The 22,992-nt window shown below is 41.7% G+C and overlaps 1 protein-coding gene across 2 annotated transcripts in view; it reads left to right on the top strand.

The window, feature by feature from the left end:
* LOC106080750 (uncharacterized) overlaps positions 1 to 22,992 on the top strand; it is a 98,549-nt gene that overhangs the window by 44,047 nt on the left and 31,510 nt on the right. For both annotated transcript variants that reach the window (XM_013242274.2, XM_059370117.1), the window contains exon 2: positions 13,761 to 13,932. In XM_013242274.2, coding sequence (XP_013097728.2) covers positions 13,761 to 13,932 — 172 coding nt within the window. The remainder of the gene's footprint in view (positions 1 to 13,760; positions 13,933 to 22,992) is intronic.

The following is a 22,992-nucleotide window of genomic DNA, read 5'->3' as shown; positions in this document are numbered from 1 at the left end:
CTGCGCATTAAATGGTTCATCCGCTTAATCCAATTTTGGCATACTCCTTCCAATATTTCGGTTGGTATCCCATGAATAAATGCTTCAATGTTATCTTCCAATTCCTCAATTGAAGCGGCCTTGTCTGTATAGACATGAGCTTTAACATAGCCCCATAAAAATTGTCTAAAGGCATTAAATCGCACGATCTAGGCGACCAAACGTGAAATAAAAAGTTCACCGAACTCGCCTCTCAATAAGTCATTTATTTCGCGCGCTGTACGGTATGTGGCACTGTCTTGTAGAAACCACATGTCATGCAAGTCAAGCTCTTGCATTTTGTTCAAAAACAAGTTGGATATCATCTTACGGTAGCGCTAGCCATTCACAGTCACGTTACGACTCGCATCATCTTTGAAGAAGTACGGTCCAATGATGCCACCAGCCCATAAACCGCATCAAACTGTGAAATTTTCTGGATGCATTGGCAGCTCTTGCAATGCTTCTGGCTGATCTTCACTCCAAAATAGACAATTCTTCTTATTTACGTACCCATTGAGCCAAAAATTAGCTTCGTTGCTCCACGGAAGAAGCGCGCGATGAACTTTCTTAACAGAGCACGCATTTTGATAAAAGCGTTCCAAGCGTTATTCGTTTGTAAGACGATTCATGGTTAAATTATAGACCTAACTGAAGATGTTTGACAGTGAAGCAAAAGACCAAACTTGCGTCAGCTGTTTAATCCAGTGTCGCCAAAAAGATAATAGCTAAAACATCACCCTTTATTATTTAAACAAGAGTGAAAAGTGTTGGGCATTCTTTATGTGGGGGGGTAGGGGGGGCTAAATAATTTGGCCACAGCGCTCTAACTACTAAACAATTTTGCCTGTCCAATTGGTAATAGGCCAAAAACGAGCAGTATTAAGATATTCCTGTCATATGAACCAATCACTTGATTAAACTTTTTGAGAAAATCAATCCAAGATATCATATTTCTTATCTCATTGATTGAAATTTTTCAATGACGTAATGTTCTAACATTTAAACTCCAGAAGGTCAACAAGTAAAGTCGGAGGATCGGTTTTTATGGCAATTATATCTTAACAGGGACCAATTTGGTTGTTTTACAATACCGGCCGTCCAACACTTAATTATATTGAGTTGCCCAAAAAGTAATTGCGGATTTTTCATATAGTCGGCGTTGACAAATTTTTTCACAGCTTGTGACTCTGTAATTGCATTCTTTCTTCTGTCAGTTATCAGCTGTTACTTTTAGCTTGCTTTAAAAAAAAGTGTAAAAAAAGTATATTTGATTAAAGTTCATTCTAAGTTTTATTAAAAATGCATTTACTTTCTTTTAAAAAATCCGCAATTACTTTTTGGGCAACCCAATAAGTATTTGTGTAAAATGCCAAGCGCATAGCTAGAGCAGACGGATGGACACAGCTTAACTGACTTAGAACGCCTATACGATCGACACTTAAAATACTTTGTAAGGTCTCGATTCAATATTTCATTGAGTTACAAACGGTGTGACGAAGCTGGCAAACACCCCATTCTAGGGTGCAGGGTATCAAAACTTATAAACAGCATAGGATGGGGGTATTCCAGATTCGTCATTCTGTTTGTAACACCTCGAAATATGCGTCTCAGACCCCATAGAGATATATTCTGGATCGTCGTGACATTTTAAGTCGAATTAGCCATGTCCGTCCGTCCTTCTGTCCGTCCGTCCGTCTGTCCGTCCGTCTGTCCGTCCATCCGTCTGTTTGTCGAAAGCCCGCTAACTTTTGAAGGAGTAGAGCTAGCCGCTTGAAATTTTGCACAAATACTTTTTAATAGTGTAGATCGGTTGGGATTGCAAATGGGCCAAATCGGTCCATGTTTTGATATAGCTGCCATACAAACCGATATTGGGTCTTGACTTCTTGAGCCTCTAGAGGGCACAATTCTCGTTCGATTTGACTGAAATTTCGCACATAGTCTTTTGATATCACTTGCAACAACTGTGCTAAGTATGGTTCACATCGGTCTATAACCTGATATAGCTGCCATACAATCCGACCTTGGGTCTTGAATTCTTGAGCCTCTAGAGGGCGCAATTTTCGTCCGATTTGACTGAAATTTCACACATAGTCTTTTGATATCACTTGCAACAACTGTGCTAAGTATGGTTCACATCGGTCTATAACCTGATATAGCTGCCATATAAACCAGGTCTTGGGTTTTGACTTCTTGAGCCTCTAGAGGGCGCAATTCTCATCCGATTTGGCACAAATTTTGTACAACGGCTCCTCCCATGACCTTCAACATACGTGTGCAATATGGTCAGAATCGATCTATAGCCTGATACAGCTCCCATATAAACCGATCTTCCGATTTCGCTTCTTGAGCCCCGAATCGGACTACAACTTGATATAGCTGTTCCTCCATCCTTATTCATTATACTTTCTTTGCCTAAAAACAGATACTGCGCAAAGAACTCGACAGATGCGAGGTATATAAGATACGGGCCGGCCGATCTTAGCACGCTCTTACTTGTTAAATAATTATTTTCATAAAAATTTATCTAAAACTTTATGAGGGCCTACTATCTTAGTATTGGACAGTCTACAACGACCCATAGCTTATGTACCTTCGATTCATAATACTTGTTAATGTTGATAATTACTGTTTTTCATTGATAAATGTATGGTATAACGACCTACTGTGTAAGTTGAACAAACCACTCGAACACACCATGTGTATCAATCATTTATGATATTTTCTAATAGTTTGGAAATCCCATTACAAGTGATAACATGATAGAGGGAGTTTTCGATTCCCAACAAAAACTGCGGGTTAATAATATTCAGGTGCATTGCACCCGAATTTGGTAAGGCCATATTTTGATACCCTACCACCATAAGATGGGGGTATAGTAATCTAGTCATTCCGTTTGTAACATCTCGAAATATTGGTCTAAGACCCCATAAAGTAAATATATTCTTGACCGCCTTGACATTCTGAGTCCATTTAGCCATGTCCCACTGTCCGTCTGTATGTCGAAAACACTCAAACTTTCAAACGTATAAAGATTGGCACTTGAAATTTTACACAAATATTTCCTACTAGTGTAGGTCTGTTGAGATTATAAATGGCCCATATCGGTGCATGTTTTGATAAAGCTACCAAATAAACTGATTTTACCATATAAACTTGACTTTTTGAGGTCCTAGAGGGCGCAATTCTTATCCCATTTGGCTCAAATTTAGCATGAAGTGTTTTGTTATGGCTTCGAGCCACTGTGTTAGGTTAGGTTGAAAAGAGAGTGGGGATATAAATCCGCCCCATGCCACTATGAACATACAGCTAAGCCAGTAATCGTCTTGTTGAGCGCTCTAAAAAGTAACCTCGAATAAGTAAAAACGAGCTACGTTCGGTGGGTAACCAACACCATGGATTCCGTCAAAAATTTACCCTTATTAACTAAGTTTGTATTTGAGTTTTGTATTTTGGTCTCAAGAAGTCATATCGGGATATTGGTACTTAGGGGGCCTATATCACCATATTGACCGATTCGGTTAAAACTTGGCAGTAATGTTGTAAGTCATGAGATAGGGTCTTTGGTCAATTTTCAGCCAAATCAGATGAAAATTAAGGCTTCTAAGGGCTCAAGAAGTCAAATCGGGGGATCGGTTTACATGGGAGCTATATCTGTTTATAGACCGATTCGGATCATACTTGGCATGGTTGTTGGAAGTTATAATTCAAGACTTTACTCCAAATTTCAGCCAAATCGGATGGAAATTGAGGCTTCTAAGGGTTCAAGAGGTCAAATCCGGAAATCGGTTCATATGGGGCTATATCTGTTTATAGGCCGATTCGAATCATACTTGGCATGGATGTTGGAAGTCATAACTCAAGTCTTTGATCTAAATTTCAGCCAAATCGGATGAAAATTGAGGCTTCTAAGGGTTCAAGAGGTCAAATCCGAGAATCGGTTTACATGGGGGCTATATATGTTTATATACCGATTTGGATTATACTTAGCAAGGATGTTGGAAGTCATAACTCAAGTCTTTGATCCAAATTTCAGCCAAATTTGATGAAATTTGGCTAAGGGTTCAAGAGGTCAAATCCGGAAATCGGTTTATATGGGGGCTATATCTGTTTATAGGCCGATTCGAATCATACTTGGCATGGATGTTGGAAGTCATAACTCAAGTCTTTGATCTAAATTTCAGCCAAATCGGATGAAAATTGAGGCTTCTAAGGGTTCAAGAGGTCAAATCCGGGAATCGGTTTACATGGGGGCTATATATGTTTATATACCGATTTGGATTATACTTAGCAAGGATGTTGGAAGTCATAACTCAAGTCTTTGATCCAAATTTCAGCCAAATTTGATGAAAATGGAAGCTTCTAAGGGATCGGTTTATATGGGGGCTATATCTGTTTATCGACCAATTCGGATCATACTTAGCATGGATGTTTAAAGTCATAACCCAAGTCCTTGTGCAAAAATTCAGCCAAATCGGATGAAAATGAAGGCTTCTTAGGGCTCAAGAAATCAAATCCGGGGATCGGTTTATATGGGGGCTATATCTGTTTATATACCGATTTGGATTATACTTAGCATGGATGTTGGAAGTCATAACTGAAGTCCTTGTTTCAAATTTCAGCCAAATCGGATGAAAATTAAGGCTTCTAGGGGCTCAAGAAGTCAAATCGGGGGATCGGTTTATATGGGGGTTATATCTGTTTATAGGCCGATTCGAATCATACTTGGCATGGATGTTCGAAGCCATAACTCAAGTCTTCATTCCAAATTTCAGCCATATCGGATAAAAATTGAGACTTCTAAGGGCTCAAGAAGTCAAATGGGGGGATCGGCTTATACGGGGGCTATATTCAAATCTGAACCGATATAGACCAGATATTGAGCCTCTAGAGAGCTCAATTGTTATCCAATTTGGCTAAAATTTGGCATGAAGTATGAAAAGAATCCTATGAAACCTATGAAAAGATCTTCCGATTATCTCCCGAAATTTTGTACAACAACTTTTCCTATGACCTTCAAAGCGCGTGCCAAATATGGTCTGAATCGGTTGATAATCTGACATAGCTCCCATATAAATCGATTTCACGATATTACTTCCTGAGCCGCTATAGGTCACAATTCTTATCCGTTTGGCTTTGGATGTATGGTCTCCAACATCCAAACCAAATATGGTCCGAAACGGTCCACTGACAAAAAGATAGACTAAAAGACGGAAATAGTTGCAGACGGATAGAAGAGCGGAAACTCAGATGCAACAACGCATTGGACGGAGGGTCAAATGGAATGGCAGACAAAAAGCACTGCAGGACAGATAAGAAGATTATACCTACGGATGGAAGAAGGGATGGAAGAATGGACGGATGGAAAGAAATATGGCAGGGAGGAAGGAGAGAAGAATGAAGAGTGGTGTGTAGGATAAAATATTGGGTTGCCCAAAAAGTAATTGCGGATTTTTCATATAGTTGGCGTTGACAAATTTTTTCACAGCTTATGACTCTGTAATTGCATTCTTTCTTCTATCAGTTATCAGCTGTGACTTTTAGCTTGCTTTAGAAAAAAAGTGTAAAAAAAGTATATTTGATTAAAGTTCATTCTAAGTTTTATTAAAAATGCATTTACTTTCTTTTAAAAAATCCGCAATTACTTTTTGGGCAATCTAATAATAAAATGGCATACGGAAAGATGGAAAGAAGGATGAAAGAAACGATTTAAGAATTAAAAGAAAACTGGTGGGGAGGATGTAAAAAAGGAAAGAGGAAAGGAAAAAAGTTTGGAGGTAAGGCGTAAGGAATGAATAAAAGATAGTTGGAATGATGGAAGGAAGGAAGGACGAAAGCATGGATGGAACGAAGGAAGAATGAAAGAACGTGCGTGCCAAATAGGGTCTGAATCGTTCTATAATCTGATATAGCTCCCATATAAATTGATCTCCCTTCATCCCTTATAACCTATCTTTTTGAGCCCCATATAGGGCGCAATTCTTATCCGATTTGGCTATAATCGGTCTATAATCTGATATAGCTCCCATTAAAAACTGATCTCCTTTGAGCCCCTATAACCTATCTTCTTGAGCCCCTATAGGGCGCAATTCATATCCGATTTGGCTGAAATTTTGCCCAATGACTTCTACTATAGTCTCCAGCATCCCAACCAAGTATGGTCCGAAACGGTCCATAACCTGATATGGCTTCGATAGCATGGCCATTTTTATTCATTATCCTTTGTTTGCCTATAAAGAGGTACTGGGCAAAGTACTTGACAAATACGATCCATGGTGGAGGGTACATAAATTTCGGCCCGGCCCGAAATCAGAATATGCAGATGTAAACAAACTTTTTGGGTTGGATTTGATGGGTTTTTTGGATTTCCTTTATCAATTCATGCGTTTGAAATTAACAGCAAATAGATTTTCTGAGTAAAATATATGAGAGGACATTGATTTGATGCCAAAGAAAGAGATTTAGTTAAAATTCCAGCCAAATGTTTCCTTTTTATGGTAATTATACTCACTTGCCTTCTTGTTTCTGAAAAATACGAAACAACAAACTACAAAATTTGTTAAATACCAAATTTTGTTGCCTACTTTTCGGGATCAAGAGAGCTATTTTTGTGTATTTTTTACACAAATAAATTGAAGATTTGAATATCTAACCTCCTCTGCTTCATTAAAACATCATTCTACGCCAGAGGGAAAACAAAACGCCCACATATATACTTTCTCTTGGTCTTTTTCCTTTTCACCAAATGGCTGGCTTATAAAAAAAGAGAGATGACGTACAGGGACGTAGCCAGGGGGGAGGCCCTCGGCCCTGCTGTTGCCTAAGGCGATAAGCACCTGCTTTCTTATCACCATAGATTTATTTGTTTAATATAGAAATCATTAAATGCAACAAGACACTAAAATGGATTCCAGAAATCTTACTCCTAAGAATTTTGACAAAAATTTTTGTTGAATATTTTTGGATGTTAAAAATTGTTGACTTTCGACAAGCCAAAACAGGCCCTTATATAACATGGAGAATTTTTTTTAACTAGTTTTGGTCGTCCACTGTACGCCAATCTAAATTTCTTCAAGGTACCTCTTTCCTAGCTCGAGCTGGAATTTTTTCTAAGACAGATCCATTCTTGGGTCATTTTTTACCCCTTCGAATTTAATGGGTTAATGACATTATCCTTAAATACCAACTGAATCTTCATGCGAAAATCCTCCCAACGCTGTAATAATTTAGTTTAAAATTAATTTAAATAGATTAAAAACTATTAACACAAAAAAAAACACAAAAAAGTAGCCCAAACAATATACCACTGGGATTACACGACCAAAATTTCCCCCTAGTTGTAGATGTCAAACTCCAAAAAAAAAAAAAACGGGGGAGCTTACTACACACAAAGCCAGTTCAACCTTTGTTGCCTCTATAGCTGTTGCTACCTTTTTTTTTATCGTCCACATGTTGTTACAACAATTGCCCCTAATGAGACTTAGCCGTTAAACAAATGGCAAAAACAAAAAACCAAACAAAAACTAAAATTAATTTATTTTCTCTCCTATTATTCGGTCGTTTACCCATGCACCCAAACAAAGTCCTCCTCTCTACAATCACAATAGCGTATGAGTTGAAGGCAAGGCTGCCAAAGTAGGGCGATTTGTTTGACTGCACATTTGGCCGAGGGGAAATAATTGTTTAGTTCACATTAGAACAAGTGGTCGCAAAACTAAGAACAGAGAAGAAAGGCAACAATTGTTTGAGATTTACAAAAACAAAATTAGAAATTTTTTTAAATCCTTTTTTCTTCTGGTGAACACCAGGAAACGAAAAGGCAGTAACATCTGTAAAAGAAGTTGGACAATGAATCACAAATACGACAGAGGTCACACTATAAAATAATAGAACAAATTAAAGATTTCTTTCTTTGAAGAAAGAAGAAAATCTTCAAAATAACGATAGTGTCCTTAAATTTAAGTTGCTACATATTAACTGACACATCGTTAACAACCTCGATTGACACTTCTATTGAGGCCTCCAGAAGCCCAAGAAGTCATATCAGGGGATAGGTTTATATGGGGGCTATATCAGTATACAGACCGATTCGGATCATACTTGGCATAGGTGTTGAAAGTCATAGCAGAAGTCTTTGTGCCAAATTTCAACGAAATTAGATGAAAAAAATAATTATAGGGGCTAAAGAAGACAAATCCTGGAAATGGTTTTTATGGAGGCATAACAGTGTATTGACCGATACGGATTTTACTCGGCCAAGTTTCAGTCAAATCGGGTGAAAAAGGAGGCTCAAAGGGTTGTTGGGGTTATATCCAAAAATAAACGGAAGCGCAGACGATTCAGTCAGACAAAAAGCACTGAAGGATAGATAAGAAGATTTAACCCACAGATGGAAGAATAGAAGATTGACAAGAAAAATGGCAGGGAGGAAGGAAAAAATAATGAAAAGTGGTGTGTAGGATGAAATGCTGAAATGGTATAAGGAAAGATGGAAAGAACGATTCAAGGATAAAAGAAAAACTAGTGGGAACGATGTAAAAAATGACAGAGGATAGGAAGACCGTGCGGATGGAAGGAAGAGCGTGTGGATGGAAGGAAGGATGGAAGGAAGGATGGAAGGAAGGATGGAAGGAAGGATGGAAGGAAGGATGGAAGGAAGGATGGAAGGAAGGATGGAAGGAAGGATGGAAGGATGGAAGGATGGAAGGAAGGATGGAAGGAAGGATGGAAGGAAGGATGGAAGGAAGGATGGAAGAAAGGATGGAAGGAAGGATGGAAGGAAGGATGGAAGGATGGAAGGAAGGATGGAAGGATGGAAGGAAGGATGGAAGGAAGGATGGAAGGAAGGATGGAAGGAAGGATGGAAGGAAGGATGGAAGGAAGGATGGAAGGAAGGATGGAAGGAAGGATGGAAGGAAGGATGGAAGGAAGGATGGAAGGAAGGATGGAAGGAAGGATGGAAGGAAGGATGGAAGGAAGGATGGAAGGAAGGATGGAAGGAAGGATGGAAGGAAGGATGGAAGGAAGGATGGAAGGAAGGATGGAAGGAAGGATGGAAGGAAGGATGGAAGGAAGGATGGAAGGAAGGATGGAAAGAAGGATGGAAGGAAGGATGGAAGGAAGGATGGAAGAAAGGAAGCATGGAAGGAAGGATGGAAGGAAGGATGGAAGAAAGGATGGAAGGAAGGATGGAAGGAAGGATGGAAGGAAGGATGGAAGGAAGGATGGAAGGAAGGATGGAAGGAAGGATGGAAGGAAGGATGGAAAGAAGGATGGAAGGAAGGATGGAAGAAAGGAAGCATGGAAGGAAGGATGGAAGGAAGGATGGAAGGAAGGATGGAAGGAAGGATGGAAGGAAGGATGGAAGGAAGGATGGAAGGAAGGATGGAAGGAAGGATGGAAGGAAGGATGGAAGGAAGGATGGAAGGAAGGATGGAAGGAAGGATGGAAGGAAGGATGGAAGGAAGGATGGAAGGAAGGATGGAAGGAAGGATGGAAGGAAGGATGGAAGGAAGGATGGAAGGAAGGATGGAAGGAAGGATGGAAGGAAGGATGGATGGAAGGAAGGATGGAAGGAAGGAAGGATGGAAGGATGGAAGGAAGGAAGGATGGAAGGATGGAAGGAAGGAAGGATGGAAGGAAGGATGGAAGGAAGGATGGAAGGAAGGATGGAAGGAAGGATGGAAGGAAGGATGGAAGGAAGGATGGAAGGAAGGATGGAAGGAAGGATGGAAGGAAGGATGGAAGGAAGGATGGAAGGAAGGATGGAAGGAAGGATGGAAGGAAGGATGGAAGGAAGGATGGAAGGAAGGATGGAAGGAAGGATGGAAGGAAGGATGGAAGGAAGGATGGAAGGAAGGATGGAAGGAAGGATGGAAGGAAGGATGGAAGGAAGGATGGAAGGAAGGATGGAAGGAAGGATGGAAGGAAGGATGGAAGGAAGGATGGAAGGAAGGATGGAAGGAAGGATGGAAGGAAGGATGGAAGGAAGGATGGAAGGAAGGATGGAAGGAAGGATGGAAGGAAGGATGGAAGGAAGGATGGAAAGATGGAAGGATGGAAGGAAAGATGGAAGGAAGGATGGAAGGAAGGATGGAAGGAAGGATGGAAGGAAGGATGAAAGGAAGGATGGAAGGAAGGATGGAAGGAAGGATGGAAGGAAGGATGGAAGGATGGAAGGATGGAAGGATGGAAGGAAGGATGGAAGGAAGGAAGGATGGAAGGAAGGATGGAAGGAAGGATGGAAGGAAGGATGGAAGGAAGGATGGAAGGAAGGATGGAAGGAAGGATGGAAGGAAGGATGGAAGGAAGGATGGAAGGAAGGATGGAAGGAAGGATGGAAGGATGGAAGGATGGAAGGATGGAAGGATGGAAGGATGGAAGGAAGGATGGAAGGAAGGATGGAAGGAAGGATGGAAGGAAGGAAGGAAGGAAGGATGGAAGGATGGAAGGATGGAAGGATGGAAGGATGGAAGGATGGAAGGATGGAAGGATGGAAGGAAGGATGGAAGGAAGGATGGAAGGAAGGAAGGAAGGATGGAAGGATGGAAGGATGGAAGGATGGAAGGAAGGATGGAAGGAAGGATGGAAGGAAGGAAGGAAGGATGGAAGGATGGAAGGATGGAAGGATGGAAGGATGGAAGGAAGGATGGAAGGAAGGATGGAAGGAAGGATGGAAGGAAGGATGGAAGGAAGGATGGAAGGAAGGATGGAAGGAAGGATGGAAGGAAGGATGGAAGGAAGGATGGAAGGAAGGATGGAAGGAAGGATGGAAGGAAGGATGGAAGGAAGGATGGAAGGAAGGATGGAAGGAAGGATGGAAGGAAGGATGGAAGGAAGGATGGAAGGAAGGATGGAAGGAAGGATGGAAGGAAGGATGGAAGGAAGGATGGAAGGAAGGATGGAAGGAAGGATGGAAGGAAGGATGGAAGGAAGGATGGAAGGAAGGATGGAAGGAAGGATGGAAGGAAGGATGGAAAGATGGAAGGATGGAAGGAAAGATGGAAGGAAGGATGGAAGGAAGGATGGAAGGAAGGATGGAAGGAAGGATGAAAGGAAGGATGGAAGGAAGGATGGAAGGAAGGATGGAAGGAAGGATGGAAGGATGGAAGGATGGAAGGATGGAAGGATGGAAGGAAGGATGGAAGGAAGGAAGGATGGAAGGAAGGGGATGGAAGGAAGGATGGAAGGAAGGATGGAAGGAAGGATGGAAGGAAGGATGGAAGGAAGGATGGAAGGAAGGATGGAAGGAAGGATGGAAGGATGGAAGGATGGAAGGATGGAAGGATGGAAGGATGGAAGGATGGAAGGATGGAAGGATGGAAGGAAGGATGGAAGGAAGGATGGAAGGAAGGAAGGAAGGAAGGATGGAAGGATGGAAGGATGGAAGGATGGAAGGATGGAAGGATGGAAGGATGGAAGGATGGAAGGATGGAAGGATGGAAGGATGGAAGGAAGGATGGAAGGAAGGATGGAAGGAAGGAAGGAAGGATGGAAGGATGGAAGGATGGAAGGAAGGATGGAAGGAAGGATGGAAGGAAGGATGGAAGGAAGGATGGAAGGAAGGATGGAAGGAAGGATGGAAGGATGGAAGGATGGAAGGATGGAAGGATGGAAGGATGGAAGGAAGGATGGAAGGAAGGATGGAAGGAAGGATGGAAGGAAGGATGGAAGGAAGAATGGAAGGAAGGATGGAGAATGGAAGGAAGGATGGAGAATGGAAGGAAGGATGGAGAATGGAAGGAAGGATGGAGAATGGGAGGAAGGATGGAAGGATGGAAGGATGGAAGGAAGGAAAGATGGAAGGATGGGAGGATGGAAGGAAGGCTAACTAAGCTACGGAGGCGCTTTTGATCCCCTCCAAATTGGATACCTTTTATGGGCCTTTTATGCACTTATTGATAGGAGAGAAGTGCTCCCTGTTCCCTTAGGGAATATTCATGCAAAATGTTGTATTTAGGTTAGGTTAGGTTAAAAGGAGGGTGCAGATATTAATCCGCCCCATGCCACTATGGACATGGATCTGGACCATGAATTCCCAATTTGGTTTCTTATTTCTTTCAAGACTTTTCAGTATTAGTGGTTACAAAATTTCGTTAAATTATTAGGCTTTTTCATGCGATCTATCTAGTTCAACTGTAGGAACTAGAAGTAATCTCCCCCCTCCTATTCCTGTGACGGAACTGAAATGTTTAGTACGACCGCTTGCAACTTGCTGCTGAAACCTAACCTTATATTGCTCTATTGCCTCCTGGTAGAAACCTATCCATTATTCCTCACTGTTAAGTCGAGCACACAACCAACTTATCTACTGAAACTCTTAAATATCGTACGTTACTGAGACTAAAAAATTAAGTCTCAAAGCAAAATTTGAAATAAGACAGAACCCTTTGCAAATTTGTTGCCTAATTGTCCAACTAATGTCTTAATGTTGGAATCAACTTTTACCTTTCGTACCTGGAAATATTGTAGCATGCATTCTTTATATTTTTGTCTTTGCTGCAACTTCAATCTAAATTACAAGTTTATATTGCCAGCACAAAACTCCTTAAACTATCACTGACAGAAATTGCCAATCCCATTACGAGGCAATGAATTAGTCACTTTTTTCATACATCCAGTTACACTTTGTGCAAAGTACAAACTACTTTTTCCTTCTTAATACACTTCAGTTACACTCCAACAACAAAAAGTAAAGATGGACAGACTGACACTACAAACTGCCACTTCATGCAGAGGAGTACAAATGTTGAACATGAGTTGGTGATTTAAAGGACAAATCGTGGAAGCTTCTTAGTTGCCTTGCCTTGCCTTTTAGAGGTTTTTTTTCCAACATTCTTAAAGCTTACACACACACACACGCAAGGTACACCCGTTTACATGTCCAGAGGCATATGCTCGCTTTGGTCAAACATTGAAACAAGAAATTGTGGTCATTTGTTATGCGGTGCTTTATGGTGGGCCTGAGGGGATATCAAGCTTATATGCCCTTCCCCCTGTATATACCAGAAAGTGTTTATTTCCCCCTTTCGATGGGTCTTAAATTTCTTTGGGAAAGTTTTGGTTTTGGCCAAAGACTACACATGGCGGACCAAACTCGCATAGTGACTGACTGACAGATTGAAAGGCGAGCAATAGTTGTCCCAGCGAGGATAATAAAAAGTTGGCTTTTACTCCTTAAAGGCTATTGTCCAACAGAGAATTGGACCTCCCCCCTTTCCACATTCTCAGCCCACCTTCTCAGCAACACCCCAGATGGTTGGTAGACATGGGCCGAAAGGTAAAACTTTTTCGAGTTTCTGTATGTTTTGCCTCCTTTGAATTGTCCTGCTCTTCTGTGTCCTGCCCAAATGTGTGATGTCTCTGTAATCGAATTACTTTAGATTTTGATTCCTTTCCTTTACTTTAGCTTTCTTACATTTCTTTTCCTTACTTTTGGCCATTGAAAGGAACATTTTGTTGTAAATCTTCGATTATAGCCATTGTGGTCATGTCAAGTTCTTAGCCAAACAATAAAAAACAATTTAAGGTTTATTGCATTATTTGGGTTTTGCGATAGCAAACTGTTGGGTGAGGTAGAGAGCACATATTCTCTCTCTCTCTCTCTCTCTCATACAGAAGCCAGCCGTAGTATGGGCTGTACGACTTTTTTATTGCCATCTGAACTGAAATATTTTGTTTGATAATTTTTGTTTTTATATCATTTTTATGGTCTTCCACATTTGTATGTTTATTTGCAGTTAATCACTTTTAAAGATGGCAAAGTGGGCGTTAACTTCCTGGGCTATCATGCTGAGGCCGGCCTGGGTGGTGGGCAAAATTCTCAAAATGGCTTATTAGGAGGACTGCATGCTTCCGCTGGCACACCCTGGGGACAAAATGCCGCAGCTGGATTAGGTGGAAGTGTCAATGGTAAGTTAATGATGTGACCTAGAAAATTTTTGGTCGCTTTATTGAGTAGAAAAAAGCCGAACAGAAGTAAATTTTCAATTTTAAATATTAAATACTAGATGTAAAATTTAGCAAGTAAAAAAGGGGCTAAGTTTGGCGGAGACGAATCTCGGAAAACCAAACCAAACCAGGGAATAATTAAAGCTTCTAGGAACTGAACAAGCATAATCGAGAATTGGGTTTATATGGGAGCTACTTCAGGGAAAGGACAGATTGTCAAAACGATCGGTGAACCGTACTTAACACAGTTTTTGGAAGTCATGAAAAAACACTATGTGCAAAATTTCAGCGCAATCGGATAACAACTGCGACTTCTGGGGGTTCAAAAAGTCTAATCGGCCGAGCGGTTTCTATTGCAGCTATAACAACTTATAGACCGTACTGCGGCTTCCAGGTTCCAGACGTGGAATCGAGAGATCGGTGCTATATATCAGCTATATCAGGCTATAAGCTGATTTAGACCATTGTTGGAAGCCATAAACGAACACTACGTGTTTCGAACATCGGATGATAACTTCGACTTCCAGGGGCTAAAGATATCAAATAGGGAGATCGGGTTATATGGGAGCCTTATTAGGTTATAGACCGATTTTGACCGTACTTGACACTGTTATTGGTAGTCTTAACAGAATACTTTGTGCAAAATTTTAAACAAATCGGACGAAAATTGTGGCTTGTAAGGACTCAAGTCAAGTCAAATGTGGTGTTCGGTTTATGTGGGACCTATATATAAAACCATTGCCCACTTCATGGAAAATATCCCCGAAATCGGTAATTGAGTGCCGAAAGCCTCCTCCAAGAAACCCATGGTATGACCAAGAGTGTCGAGATGCTACTGAAGCCAAGAATGCAGCATATAGAGCAACCCTGCAATCAATAGCAACGGAAAGGTATCGTGAGAAAATGAGACAGGAGAGATAGAAAGATAGAAAGAACAAGTAAAAGCGTGCTAAGTTCGGCCGGGCCGAATCTTATATACCCTCCACCATGGATCGCATTTGTCGAGTTCTTTTCCCGGCATCTCTTCTTAGGCAAAAAACAGATGAAGGAAAGGTATCGTGAGAAAATGAGACAGGAGAGATAGAAAGATAGAAAAAACAAGTAAAAGCGTGCTAAGTTCGGCCGGGCCGAATCTTATATACCCTCCACCATGGATCGCATTTGTCGAGTTCTTTTCCCGGCATCTCTTCTTAGGCAAAAAACAGGATATAAGAAAAGATTTGCTCTGCTATTAGAGCGATATCAACATATGGTCCGGTTTGGACCATAATTAAATTATATGTTGGAGACCTGTGTAAAATGTCAGCCAATTCGAATAAGAATTGCGCCCTTTGTGGGCTCAAGAAGTAAAATAGAGAGATCGATCTATATGGGAGCTGTATCGGCCTATAGACCGATTCAAACCATAATAAACACGTATGTTGATGGTCATGAAAGAATCCGTCGTACAAAATTTCAGGCAAATCGGATAATAATTGCGACCTCTAGAGGCTCAAGAAGTCAAGATCCCAGATCGGTTTATATGGCAGCTATATCAGGTTATGGACCGATTTGAACCATATTTGGCACAGTTGTTGGATATCATAACAAAATACTACGTGCCAAAATTCATTCAAATTGGATAAGAATTGCGCCCTCTAGAGGCTCAAGAAGTCAAGACCCAAGATCGGTTTATATGACAGCTATATCAAAACATGGACCGATATGGCCCATTTACAATACCAACCGACCTACACTAATAAGAAGTATTTGTGCAAAATTTCAAGCGGCTAGCTTTACTCCTTCGGAAGTTAGCGTGCTTTCGACAGACAGACGGACGGACGGACGGACAGACGGTCGGACATGGCTAGATCGACATAAAATGTCACGACGATCAAGAATATATATACTTTGTGGGGTCTCAGACGAATATTTCGAGTAGTTACAAACAGAATGACGAAATTAGTATACCCCCCATCTTATGGTGGATGGTATAAAAAGGAAATGGAACGACGTGAGTGTGAGCGAATTGAAGCCAAGAATGCGATATATAAAGCAACCCTGGAATCAGTAGCAACGCATCAGATGAAGGAGAGGAATCGGGAGAATATGAGAGAGGAGAAACGTCTGTTCCGCAGAAAGAAAAAGGAAATGGAACGACATGAGTGTGAGCTAATTGAGATATACATGAGTCAGAATGAAGTCCGGAAATTCGACCAAAAAATTAAACCGATGGTTTTGGTGCAGGCACATCATCCTGCAGAGACAATGAATGAACTCTGGTAACTGACACAGATAACATGCTGAGGGTATGGAAAGAACATTTTACCCAAATGCTGGTGTCCGACATTGGCGGCAAAGAGGATACCGCAGAGAGATATGCAGAATGATTATCTACTAGTAAAAATGAGGTCCAAGTAGCAGAGATCCGACTGAAGAACAATAAGGCAGCGGGAGCCGACGGATTACCCGCTGAACTATTTAAAATAGGAGGCGATACGCTGATAAGGCGTATATCATCAGCTACTCACGACTAACAAAACACTCCCGAGACAATCACGATTCACGAGACGCTCACGACTCATAAGAATCATAGAAATCGGTTCAGATTTAAATATAGCTCTCATATATATATATCGCCCGATTTTCACTCCTAGAGCCATTGCAAGCGCATTTATTTATAACCAATCTTCGAAAAATGTTGTACAACGCTTTTCTCGACCACTATCATAATATCGAAAAAGTTTGCTTGAAATCGGTTCAGATATGGATATAGCTCTCATATATATGTTCGGCCGATTTTGAGAAATGTTGCAATAAAGTGCTCATTTGTTAATCGATTGCCTCGAAATTTGGCAGGATGGATGCTCTTACGACTCTTAACATTAATGGTAAATTTCATAGAAATCGGTTCAGGTTTAGATATAGCTGTCATATATGTATTTTGCCCTGCTAGCGCATTTATTGACAAATCTTGCCAAATTTATATATTTTAATTATATATCTAAATCTGAACCGATGTCTGTGAAATTCCCTAGTAAGAGTCAACAGAGAATCCTTCCTGCCTAATTCCGACCACATTATTGCAATATGAGTCCGAATCGGATGTGTATATATATGGCAGCTATATCCAGATCGGTCCATGTTTGAATATTTCTTTCCCATAAACCCATTTTGGCCCTTGAAGCCCCTCCAAGGGCCAATTTGTATTCAATTTAACTGAAAGTTTGCCTCGAAGACATATCCCTGCTTTTTAAAAAATATAAGAAAAATATTCTATTATATATTCTTATCATTTCATCTCCTCTAAAGAGATAACATGAATCATTTGAAAAAGGTCATTTGATTTAAACAATCATAAATTCTCATTTCCATTTAGAAATTGTATTATCCCAAAAAGTTAATTTGCAAAACCAAAACAAAAAAAGGACATTTCCCAGGAATTCCCTTATTTCAGGCATTTTATCCTTTATCGAGTTTCTGCAAAATTTGCTACCAAGTTTTCTTTTTTTGTTTCATATTTTCATATTTTCCATAACCCATCGCAAATCTTCAAATATTGCATTAGCTTCCCTAATGGTTCGTTTGGCGCAGCGTTCAGGCGTATCCCTTAATTGCAGGACAATGTAGAAGAAAATTATTAAATTATCCATGTCCCCAGGAAGTGGTTACCAGATTTACGTCCAAAATTACACCACCAATTTGCATTAACTTTTTATAATGCCCTTAATTAATATTATGAAAATTTTTTCCCACAATAATTAATTTCATTTTGTTTACTCTCGTTTTGTCCTTCTACGAGTCCTCGACCGGTTAGCTTAGTGGAAGTGCCTTTTTTTATGCAGACTTTTTTTTCACTTGCCTCGCTTGCTTGCTTGCTGCCTTTCTTCGTACTGCCACTCATTCAGGCGAGAAAGTGATAAAAAGCGTTCTAGTTAAACTCCATCCATCCATTTGGCCCATCCGTGGCGACAACATCGCCGCATGGCATTTGGCCATGTTCATTAGACGTGAAGACGTGCTTAGAAATTTAAAAAAAAAGCGAAACCCACACACACACACACACACTAAACCAAAAATGAAAACGAAAGGATTTTTGAGAGACAAATACGAAGAAAAGGCAAAATGAATGGCGATATTGTTCATATTAAGTGTTTCATACTAATGGGCTTGATTGACAGTGGCATAAAGGAGAATTTAAGAGGAAGCTCCGTTTTTATGCAGTCAAAATGGAAAACGATGCAAGTAATTTTTATTTTTTGTGGGGCAAAAAGGATTTTTTTTTGTGGATGAGTATGGGAAAATGCATTACGCATCTGAGGAGTACGTTTGTATCCGTATGCCGGGCGTTGGTATCACTAGTACCGGATAAAAACCCTAAGGGGATTGAATCCACCGCGGAAACGCTACCGCATTGCCTCAAGGCGCACCCCATATCTGGTGATTATCCATATCATCTTCATTGTGTCTTTCATCTCCACCACATTTCTGAGAGCTCCGATCGTGGACATTTTTGTCCGTGAGCCATGTTGTTACATTGGCAGCCCACCATCCTGAAGAATGGCTTTATAAGCCACTGCAAAAGCTTGCCCCGAGTATCCAAGATATAGGGTAGGCAGTACGTCTATGGGGATATGGGATTGCCTATACCTTTGCTTATAAGCACCAGCTTTTGTTTCCTCCATACATCCCGAAAAATACCTTCCAGTAGGCACCGGTTAAACTTTACCAGAAGTAATTCCAATCAGGTGGCCACCGTAGCGCAGAGGTTAGCATGTCCGCCTATGATGCTGAATGCTTCGGTTCGAATCCTGGCGAGTCCATCAGAAAAAATTTTCAGCGGTGGTTTTCTCCTAGTAACGCTGGCAACATTTGTGAGGTACTATGCCATGTAAAACTTCTCTCCAAATCGGAATCGGCTATAAAAAGGAGGTCCCTTATCATTGAGCTTGAACTTGAATCAGACGACGCTCATTGATATGTGAGAAGTTTGCCCCTGTTCCTTAGAGGAATGTTCATGGACAAAATTTGCAATTTGCAATTCCAGTCAGTTTGCAGCAATCTGCCAGGTAACCTCGGCCGGTATTCTGTTGTGCCAGGGGTTTTCTGCTTTGGAGGCTGCGGCTGCCATTGTGCGCTAATCGGATGGCACTCATTGATATGTGAGAAGTTTGACCCTGTTCCTTAGAGGGATTTTCAAAATGGACAAAATTTGCAATTTGCAATTCCAATCAGTTTGCAGCAATCTGCGAGGTAACCTCGGCCGGTATTCTGCTGGGACCTGGGGTTTTCTGCTTTGGAGGCTGCGGCTGCCATTGTGCTCTAACCCCCACAAGATTTCAGAAGGTTAGTGCACTTGTTCATCTTGTGTTCTCTCTTGACTCATTTAATGCATCGACCCATTGCTTTCCTAGCTAGATCCATGTATTTCCACTATAGATGTCCTGCCCCAAAGCAACATTTGTTCTCATCCTGGTAATTCAACCGATAGTTCATCATTCCAATCAGGTACCTGCTAGTCTTCAGCAGCTCATTGGCGCTGGTAGTGAGACGAATTCCCTTCTCTGCTCTCTGGAATTTGGTGCACGAATGTCGTGTTTAAGACAGATGTCTGCAATCATGGCCAAAACTTGAGAGAACCAAGGCACGCGGTTAAATTATGATCGATTTAATCATTCGAGTTCTTAAATTTCAAAAATATACAAAATTCAAAAAAGAGAGATTTCGAACGGTTTTACTCGCTCACGTTCCGGTAATCAACCTCTCGTACATGTGTACCAATTTATCCCACGTATTTTGACGTGTTCACCACTTGGTTAGAAGCGGTGCACTACCTAAAGCTCCTCTCGATCTATGGGGCACGGCACCTGGTTGACAAGGCAACTTCACGCCGATCTTGTGCTCTACCCGCGATTTGGGTATAAGCCATAGCCACCATGTTACTTTAAACTGGGGCCTCATTATTGTCGGATGGAACCAAAGTTCCAGGGGCTCCTGACTCCAGATTAAAGTCTCCTGTCGGACTTCGAAGCTATAAAGAGACTACTACCAGTTGAACCACAAACAGTTCCGGACTGGTCACCTGGAAAAAGGAAAAATCACCCTTAACTGACTTATATCAGCAGCATACGGAGTAAACACAATGGCGGTAAGCACAACACAAATGGGACACTAAAGGCCTCAATGTCTAAGCAACATATATCAGCACCGACATGGGACTCAACAATAAACGTGGCCATTCTCACGTATGACCCAACACAACCACAAAGGCGACAGGAAACAATAACGGGCAAACCCCGCAGCAACAAACTGGGCGGGGTAGGCGCCAGGCCATGCCAAGCTCAGAACAATATCACTTGGTCTCCCCAGTACAGCGACTAATCGTCATGGATAACTATCATGTATTCATTTCTCCACTAATACCCTCGGGAGAAGGTGACCAACTTGCAACAGTCGTCTCGTCTTCAAGGGCCCTATTGAAATCACACACCGCCCCGCTAGTCCCCATTGCCTCAAAATCTCAAATGTCTGCGTAGTACAGGCATTCTGTCAGTACATGCCAACTCAGCTCTCCCACAGTCTCACAAATCACTCGCGGACAATTTCCTCTGATACAAATGCAAAATTTTGCCCATGAACATTCCATTAAGGAACAGGGGCAAGCTTCTCACATATCAATGAGTGCAGTCCGATTCCTCTGATGCAGCAAAGCATTAAAATACAGCCATGTCCCGTCTGTATTAAACCCAGACTATGGCCGAAACCAAAATCGGAGTTGTCCCGTACCATCGTCGCGTCATGAAAAACTCACCCAACCATTGTCACTTTTCGTGCATCTGGAAAAAGGTGGCCAACCTTGCAACAGTCGTCTCGTCTTCGAGGGCCCTACAGAAATTCCCACTCCGCCTCACTATTCCCCATTGCGCCAAAATCTCGAATGCCTGCATAGTACGGACATTCTGTCAGTACATGCCAACTCAGGTCCCCCACAGTCACACATGTAAGTCGCGGATAAGTTCCACTGATGCCGAAAAGCATTAAAGGAATCGTGTCCCTTCAGTATGAAACCCAGACTATGGTCGAAACCAAAATCAGAATTGTCCAGAACGAACGTCGCGTCACGAATAATTCACCCGACCATTGTCACTGTTCCTCCATCTGGAAAAGGAGGCCAACCTTGCTACAGTCGTCTCGTCTTCAAGGGCCCTACAGAAATTCTCACTCCGCCTCGTAAGTCCCCATTGCGCCAAAATCTCGAATGCTATGGTACAGGCATTTTATCAGTACATGCCAACTCAGCTCTCCCACAGTCGCGGACTAGTTCTTCTATTGCAGCAGAGTATTAAAGGAGCCATGTCCCGTCAGTATGAAACCCAGACTATGGCTGAAGTCAAAATCAGAAATGTCCTGTACGAACGACGCGTTACGAATAAGGCACCCGACCATTGCCACTGTTAGTCCATCTGGTCTTCCACCTATCATCAAGACGCTCAAAAAAACGCTTTGAGCCACCTAATATCCCCATCTGCCAACTCAGAAGCAATAAGCCAATCCGCGCGCACTACCGTACCATGTTGCAGCAATTATATGCCACACAGGTGCGCATAAATTGTTGAAGCAAGAAATACATCAGCATATGGATCGGACAGCATGACGACTTAGACCCCACTCGTTCTCAGAACATGGTTCACCATTCCGGCTACTCCAGTCATATTTTCCTTCATTCGATGCAAATGGACCGTGAACCCATTCTCTGTGAAACAGTTGCTCCCAGATATTTTCCGAGCGCAAGTTCGGATCGGACAGCATGACGACTAAGAATCCAATCGCTTTTCAGAACATGCTTGACCATTCCGGCTACTCCAGCCAAATTTTCCTTCAGCCGATCCAAATGGACCAAGAAACTCATTCTCTATGGAACAGGCACTGCCTGATATTTTCCGAATTCGCGACAAGATACCCTTGAGCAACATTGTTACGGTTTTGTCCTGCGCGACATCAACACCAACACGATCGCTTCATTTGCGCAGAATGTCCATGATCTCCTCACCACGAGTTTCCAGCGCAAGTCTGTAATCTCCTTCAACCAGGATGAGCATTGAGTGTAAAGGACTCAGCGAATGTCTCAACGGAATATCCGTCATACTGCTAAATTCCCCATGAACATTTCATTAAAGAACAGGGAATACTTCTTTCAAATCAATGAGTTCAGACCAATTAAATGTTAAGCTCAATGATAAGGGGCCTTATTTTGCCGAGTCCGAACAGCCAATTTGTGAGAAGTTTTAACTTGGCAGGATACTTAACAAATGTAGCCAGCATTGGTAAGGGCATAACCACCGCTGAAAATTTTTCTGATGTTCACGCCAGGATTTGAACTCAGGCGTTCGGCGTCATAGGCGAACATGATAACCTACGCTGGCCTCCATTCCGATCAATCATAAGGTTCTATATATTTGGATTACAGATGGACCCGCGAGAGCAACCGCGCTCAATATCCTTCCAAACCATATCGATTGCAAACTCTTCTATCACAGAAATAACTACGCCAGAGCAAAAGTTTCCGATAACCAATTTCGCCTAATTTCCTGATTACACTACGCCGCGAAAGATAATTAAACACACCTTTTAAGTCGACAAATATGCCAAAGACGTATATAGCGTTCGACTATTTTACACAGTTCTGCACATGGATGCTGGCATCCACATTGCTCTTTTCCTCCCGAAAGCAGAACTTGTAAGGAGAAGTACCCTCCTAGTAGACCTGCCTAAATTTCGTCACCATTATCTTCTCGAATTATCCTCTGATTTTGCAAGCAAGTGCTGTAGCTGCACAGCCACTTCTTCCGCTGCGGTTCCCGTTGCCTTGATCACTACATCAGTCAACTCTTTCGAGAGGGAATCCTGGTCGCCGAACTCATTTATCGCTTTTGGTCCTAGGTCGGTCTTACACAACTCCAGGGGGCCCGCAGAATAAAATGGCACTCGTTCTTGTTTTCTAGATGGAGTGATTGATGACTTTGGCTACCTCCGGTTTCGCAT

This window comes from Stomoxys calcitrans, chromosome 5, assembly GCF_963082655.1.
Source record: "Stomoxys calcitrans chromosome 5, idStoCalc2.1, whole genome shotgun sequence".
NCBI lineage: Eukaryota > Metazoa > Arthropoda > Insecta > Diptera > Muscidae > Stomoxys > Stomoxys calcitrans.
The sequence above is the reverse complement of the archived record's forward strand: the minus strand, read 5'-3'. Positions and strand labels throughout refer to the sequence as shown.